This window comes from Anarrhichthys ocellatus, unplaced genomic scaffold (genome assembly GCF_004355925.1).
Source record: "Anarrhichthys ocellatus isolate YVR2014 unplaced genomic scaffold, GSC_Weel_1.0 scaffold17, whole genome shotgun sequence".
In the NCBI taxonomy this organism is placed as follows: domain Eukaryota; kingdom Metazoa; phylum Chordata; class Actinopteri; order Perciformes; family Anarhichadidae; genus Anarrhichthys; species Anarrhichthys ocellatus.
Window position 1 is genome coordinate 7,339,170 of NW_022280047.1, and position 7,849 is coordinate 7,347,018.

Consider the following 7,849-nt stretch of genomic DNA (forward strand, 5'->3'; position numbering starts at 1 on the left):
CCCCCCCCCCCCCCCCCGGTCAATGAGTCCCACGACAGATGTGAGGAATATTTATGGTCCGACTTGTGGAGCCCTTTGCCTGCAGCACAAGCTGAGCTGTCTGTCTGACCACTCAACAAAGATTAACTTTGACGTTTCCTCCCCTAAATCCGCTCTGATTAAATATTTGCTGGCTCATTTAATATGAATGTGAATTAATGGTCAGTCAGTGAGTTCATGCCGGCTACACTTGAGTAATTGCCGTGACTTGGCAGAAAGACCCCGGCACCTCCTCCTCCTGTCTGTTGCGTTTCCTCTCCGTCTGTCTGTCCGTCTGTTTCACACCTGATTTGTATCCACGAGACCTTTTTTTTAGCTCTGCAGTAAATGTTGTGAAATGCGAATGGCACAAACTTGCAGTATTTGAAGCTTGAATGTGAAGGCCTGACTCTGGGAATTTAAGCCACGTTAGCGGCATGACTGTAGGGATAGCAATGTTGTTCTGTCAGTCACTCTGTCCACCACTTTGGTCCAGACTGAAACATCTCACACACTCTACACACATGACTTTGATCACCTCCTGACTTTTCCTCTAGTGCCGGCATTACATTCACATTTGTGTTTTCCAATAAAATATCTTAACTATTGGATGGATTGCCAGGAAATTTAGCACAGACTTGTGAAAACTCTAATAACTTTGGTAAACTTTGGTTAACTTTCCATCTGGTGTCATCAAGTCCACATTTTAATTCATCCAATCCTTTGGTTTATGGCCAAAGAAAGCTAATGGCATTATACCTGCTAAACATCAGCATGTTAGCATTGCCATGGTGAGCATGTTGATGTTAGTGTTTCGTGTCACAGAGCTGCTAGCGTGACAGTTTCGTCTTTTGTTTATTTTTCCCTCATTAAATATATGACGGATCTATACAATTGCAGCAAGAGTCCATTCACGCTTGTGTTACTGTCATTTGAACCTGCAAATTAGCCACAAGTTCATTTTCATTTCCGTAACTAGGGAGATGAATTATTAACACCAGTAATTAACCTGTGTGTGGGCCTGTTGCAGTGTACGTGAGAGGCAGAGTAGGGAGGTGTCACTTGTACTTGTCATTTTCTCCATCTGCTCAGCCTCTTAAACCACCATACCATGGCCTGTACACACACACACACACACACACACACACACACACACACACACACACACAGCCACAGGACTCTCACCAAGAGGCCGCCACACATTTTCAGGGTACTGTTGCCCTGCACAGTGAGATAGGAGTGAGAGGCATGGTGAAATATTTCTATTTAAGCCTTCTAACTCTGTAGGAAACCTAACCTAGATGGGATTAAATGTCTTCAAGGCAAACAAATGATTGGGTTTGAAACAAAGACGAGCTTGTTTGAGAGTTACTGTGTCGTTATGAATCATTTCTCTGTCGACGAGGAGCAAAATACTGACACAGGACTGAAGAATCGCCATGGTTACTGAGAGAGTCGAAGTCAATTTTCAACAATGTTTATAGCAACGAATATCACAAATGATCTACTGCATAACTGCCGTGCGAAATAGAGGCTGTTCATGGGAACGGGAAGATCACTGAAATTCATCGGCGTTTCAGACATTAATGTTTCAAGGAATAGTTTGGTGAAATTCACTTTCTTGCCGAGAGTGAGATGAGAGGATCGATACCACTCTTGTGTTTGTCCGCCAAGTATGAAGCCAGAGCCGACGGCTGAATAGCTTAGCTTAGCTTAGCATTAAAACAAATCAGGAATATAACACACCGCAACCGTTGTTTTGTTACATTTCTGTTTGTGTACATACAAACGAGACGTGTTCTAGTAATTAGTTAACTTTAAAGTTTTTTTGTTTATTTATCCAGACCAGCAAGACTAACTGGTTCCCCTGCGTACAGCCTTTGTGCTAAGCTAGCTAGCCAGCTTTCCGCCTTTATATTTAACGTACAGCAATGAGAGTGGTGTAAATCTTCTCATCTAACTCTTGGCAATAAATGGAATAAATACATGTCTCAACATGGTTGAACAAATCTTTAAAAGACAAAGCACATCAGTAATGATAAACATCCTTGCAGGTGTTTACTGATCAAGATACAGAGTCAAATTCAGACAGGATGTGGATTGTCTTTGGTTCAAGCACATGGCCAGAATGTGATCCATTTCTCCTTGAGGGTCCCAGCCTCGTCCCAGACTACCGGAGGGAAATAGATGGGGCGGAAAGCCAAAGGGGTCTGCTGTGCCATTGAGGTTTCAGGTGACAAGTATTCTGCAGATTTGTCTCGGGGCAGACAGAGAGTCACAAGGGCGACTGTCCCTTTGAATGTCCTGGAAAATTCCCTGACCCTGAGGAGTGTTGCGTTACATCTTCCAATGTAGCCTCCCGGGCTCGTCCCAGAACAGAGACTCCTTTGAGAGACGCTGCCGAGACTTTGGGAAGTCGGGATTCAGCCAGTTTATGAAAATGCAGTTCGTCAGTGTAAAATCATCAAGGTGCAATGTGCAAGATGTCGTCGCATGCTTCAAACCATTTCCACATCTACTACTCTATACAATTTAAATTTACAGCGATACGTTTTTTGTTTTTAAAGCCTTACTTACTGACTATCAGCAGGGCAAGAATACGCAACATTCAACCAAACTACTAAAACTCTGAGAGCCAGTCAAAATAACATTGCTATCTTACAGTCTTCACATGTGCCGTCGGCCTATAGCAGGGGAAGACAATGAGTCACATGCACGCTCTAGAAATAGCACGAGTCAGCGGTACACTTGTTGGGTCAAAGTGTTTTTTATGAGGCCAGTGTAGCAGACTACAAACACCAGCAGCATGACGCACTGAGCGCTGTACGTTTGGAATCTTTTTTTCTGGCCACCGAGAGCTTAAAAATGTTCAACTTTGGGTAAAACGCTGCGCTCGTCACGGCCGTTTTTGACCCAGCCATCCAATCACAGTGGAGGATGGGTGGAACAAATAGCAGGAAAGGTAGCCTACTCCTTGAACTCGACTCCGTCCAACTTCCGCTCTTGAACCAATCGAGCGGAGCCTAATCGCCGAGATGTTTCACTTCGCACCTTTAAATAATGATAACCATGAAGAAAATCTCCACCCATGACAGTAAATTAACAGATGAGTAGAATTTTCAAGAAGCGATCAAGCGAGCCCGTTTTCACTTTTCCGGTCACACATTCACACAAATGATCATCAGCTTAGATCATCTGGAATAATGCTTTTTTAAATTCTCTTCAATTCCTGCACACATTAGTTCCATCAGTGAAAATGCAACAGGGTAGAGGTTTGGTTCTGTTTTTTCTGCTTAACTTAATTTATTGAAGATAATGTAGAAGTGTGAGCTCATTGCAGTGAAGCGTTACTGTTTTGTGCACAAATAAACACCAATGGCAATTTATATGGCACATTTTGTTACACTGTGCTTTACATTTAAAGACAAATGATGAAAATACTGAATAGGCATAAACATAAGAACATAGGTAGCATAAAAAACATCTGTATGTATGTATAAAAGCTTCTGTGTATGTACAGTATGCATGTATGTATGTATATACACATAAACAAGCATACACACAACCACACGGCAATGAAAACCAAATATCTACAGAATCAAACAAAACGTTTCCCAGATTAATCTCTGTTTCAAATTGTATTCTTTGATGAAATACGAGGACAGGTTAACTTGTGATTCTCAGTAACAACAGCATTATTATAAGGCTGATTTATTGCCTTGAAGGTGACACATCGACTTCATTCTTAACCCGCTCATGTTATTTCTCCTTTCCCATGTGCGATAAAGCTTACTCAGCTGTGTACTTATTCTTTTTGTGTGTGTCTTTATTGCAGATGGAGAGTCACGCCCTCTCTCTCAGTGAATAGCCGGCCTCAACAAAGCGAAAGGATCTCCGCTCAGCCTGTAAATAAAACCCTCTTTCCTTCTGCACAACGTGGGAGAAACTGCCACTGTGGTGCTGCTGTGGCATCTCTGTAGGCTGATAACTGGAGCGAAGGCGGTGTTGTTGAGGGATCATCTTTCACTCTGAGCCACTCAACTTTCATGCCGTGGCCCCGGAGCCGGCTCTCGAGGCTGAACTGTCAGCGGGGAAAGGCGGAGATACTCTCACGTGGATTCATTCGACAGGGCAGCACAGAGCACAGGTGTAAAGCCTCTTCCTCACGGGACTGAAGAGGCTTACATGAGGGAATAGTCATGCTATTGTTTGGAGGACCTTCATACAGGATTAAGACACTTTAACAGACATTCTCTTCATTTTCGTTGGGGCTGCGTGGTGGGAACAGGGACAGCTGGTGTTGATTCTTCTGCTTTATGAGTTTTCATCACTGGGTAAGTGTGTCTGAGTGGCAGGGGGAGCCAGCATGGCCAAGCCTCTGCTGAAGATACAGCGCTATTTCCGCAGGAAACCCGTCCGATTCTTTTCCTTCATCCTCCTCTACCTGACCGCCGGGAGCCTCGTCTTCCTGCACTCTGGCTTCGTCGGAGACAGCGGCCCCGGGGCCAGGGGCGGCCGGAACGCGGTGGTCGCTTCAGAGATGGGAAGCCGTCCTTCGATGTCAGGCGCCCGGGGGCTTGGCATCATGAGCAGAGTGTTTAAAGAGACCCGCAGGTCCGGGCGGAGGTATGGCCCTCCGTGGATGAAAAAGGCCAGACAGGAGGGCCAGGAGACGGTGCGCAGGGGTGGAGACTACACCAACAACTGGAGCCGTGCCCTTAAAGGACGCAGTGCCAAAGACGTGGACAATGGAAGAGGTGGGTCGTACCAACAATACTTTAATATACTGTTGCAATGGTTTTGTTTTCAGCTGACAGTTTTACAAATTCAACAACAGATGAATTGTAAAAGAGGGTTGAAATTTGCCTTTGGCTTCTCCCACATCAAAAAAATAAATAAAAATATATCAAAAGAAATACATTAATTCAATGCAGTGCTCCATTAAGCAGATCAACAAAGCAAAAAAAGAATTTACTGGTACAGTAAATTCTTTTTAAATGAAGGAATAATCACAATGTGTGCCAGCAATTGCAGTGCTGCAACATTAATGACTACTCCGTGTTTACGACTGGATTCTTGTGTAAAATATTAAGAACAATGATTATAATAACCCATTGTTTTGTGTCATAGTTGCGAATGAGAATTCAACAAATTATAAGAATGTAGGACATTTTATTACAGGCGGATTCATAATGCACATTCTCTGGCAAACACACAGGCAGCACTTGATGTTAATATGAAATTGATCCAAAGTAATCTCTAATTACAAACCGCATCATCTTAATGAATGTAGGAAATCTCTTGAGAGCGAGTGAGATGATGATTATGATTAAGTCCTCTGTCTCGTCTCAGAGTGAATCCTTCAAGGGTCTCACCCACAGAGCTTCAGCTGCAGCTCGGCTTTGTGCCGCTCGGCACATGTTCGGCTGCTACACAACCGCAACATATAACTTCACGATCACAGGATTTACGTTTTCGCTCTCTTTTTTGTTTTTATAACTGTGGGATTACATAATCCTGACAGAAACAGTTTACATATAAACTCCTGACTGGAATGTGACATATTATCAGGTCACAAAATGGTTTTGAAAACACCAGAGCGAGGACAGGGCCGACATCTGACCTTGGATGGCACGAGTATCCTGCTTACTTTTTCCTTTCCAAATGAAACGTGATCAAACGAGCAGATAAGAGGATATCATTTACAGCTGACTCACTTCTCTCTTGCTCCTCTTGGCTATTCATTCCCTGTCAAACACTCTGCACTGTTGAATTAGTTCAGTATAAATGATTAAAAACAAAGTCAAACAGTGGATTTCTCCAACATCTATATCTGTTAATTAAGGAGTAATAACAAAGTATTAAGATACTTTAGATATGTTAAGTAAATGTCCTTCATTCAAACTATCCTCATCAAAATGTACTTAAAGCACCCATGCAGAATACTTTATATATATCTTTATATATATATAAAGTATATCTACTTTTGGATGATTATTACTAATCTATTAACATGTTCGCACCATTTTAAAATTGTTGCTATTGGGCAGTTTCACAAATCGATCATGTGTTTTGTCTGTAAAATCTTAATCTTACATAACTATAGGTGTCAGATAAATGTAGTGGAGTACAATAGCAGAGTACAATATTCTCTCTGAAATGTGGTGAAATAGAGGTATAAAATGGGTATACACAAACAATGTAGTTTAAGTACATGACTCGAGTAAATGTACTTAGTTACTTTTCCACACAAAGCATTCCTCCGAACAGATGTCGTTTCCAGTCCGCCAACAGAAATGAACAAAGCTTTGCATGTTGCCTTTCCCCACTCTGTGGTGGAATAATTATCCAGATACTTTGCTTTAGTAAAGTCAGCAATACGACAATGTAAATCTGCTATGTTACAAATTCCTTATTCTAATTATACCTAAAGTAATATGATGGGCAGTTAAATCTATAAATGCATCACATTTAAAAAACTGGTGATATGTTTTGTAAAATCTTAAGTAACTTGCAACTAATATATTACTAATACATGAATTGTTTAGTATAATGTACAATATTTCTCCCTGGCATGTAGTGGAGTAGAACTAGAAAGCATAAAATAATAAATACTCAAGTACCTGAGTAAATGTTCTTAGTTATTATTCCACCAGTATGAAACATTCAGTTCAGCAGTTGTAAACATCTGGTCCAGTCTCAATACATGCTACTTGGGGTTAATATTTATTCATATCCACAACGCCATAAATGTTTACGACAAGTAAGGTTATGTGGGTTTCTGGTTTCCCTCCAGAGAGCAGTACAGGCAGGTGGAGAATATAAACCGCCCATGAATATGAAACACATGTGTGAGTGACTACTGCTCCATTTGTGTTAGCGTTGGGACAAAATGTGGAGGCAGCTTGCCTGATTTTGATCTCACTCTACTCGGGGACAAACTCCAAGCTCTCAGAGCCTGAAGAGAGTCGAGCCAGAAGATAAAACGAACGAGTGGTTATTTTACAAAAACTATAAGTAACAGCACAGTACCTCTCTGCGCATTAGAGAGTAGAGTATTAAAGACCAATGTTTTTCTAGTGCAGTGCTGAGCTATTTTTTTTCCAATTCGAGGCCAGGAAAACAAACATGTTTACAATGTCTATTGAGGCTTTGGGATATCTGATAGTCTGGCTCAGTCCTCCTCCTCCTCCCCCTCCCGTTCAGAAACACTGAGCTCACAGGACTGCAGCAGAAAGTGATGATGGAGTAATTAGCAGCATCAAAGCATTCGTTTGCTCCCATACAGCCAAGCTCCACTCATTACTCCGCAGTTTTTTTTTTTCTCTCACTGCAAATGCACTCATTCCCACTGGCTCTGGATTTAATTTGGAGGGGATATTGGAGCATAAGATGCCGACCGCAGCATACAAACCCATTTGCACTGTGTGGTGCAATGGCACAGAAGCATACTCTGTCGAGGGGGAAACTAAAGGAGTGGACAGAGGGTAGAATACAGCTGAACAAACACTTGACATTTGTTAATGTGATCCACCAGTTACAGGGAGGTTATTGTGGAACGTTTGCTTATAGAACGAATAAAACAGGTAATAGGACTGTTTCATCTTTCACCCTCATGTCATACGAAGCAGAAATACACCACTCAAAATGAGGCTCCAGCTTAATATAAATCAGCGTTTTCCTTCATCGTGAAGCCGATTATTATTTCCCAGCTCAACAATAGTTAGGAGGAAGATTACAGCCGAGTCCTGCTGCACAACCACATGCTGCACAAATGCAGGTCTTTAGTCTATAACAATTAAAGTACTGCGGGGGGGGGGGGGGGGGGGGG

At 42.2% G+C, this 7,849-nt stretch overlaps 1 protein-coding gene across 2 annotated transcripts in view; it reads left to right on the forward strand.

The window, feature by feature from the left end:
* wscd2 (WSC domain containing 2) overlaps nucleotides 1-7,849 on the forward strand; it is a 32,796-nt gene that overhangs the window by 14,102 nt on the left and 10,845 nt on the right. For both annotated transcript variants that reach the window (XM_031856471.1, XM_031856470.1), the window contains one exon: nucleotides 3,854-4,775. In XM_031856471.1, the coding sequence (XP_031712331.1) occupies nucleotides 4,385-4,775 (391 nt within the window). In that variant the 5' untranslated portion in view covers nucleotides 3,854-4,384. The remainder of the gene's footprint in view (nucleotides 1-3,853; nucleotides 4,776-7,849) is intronic.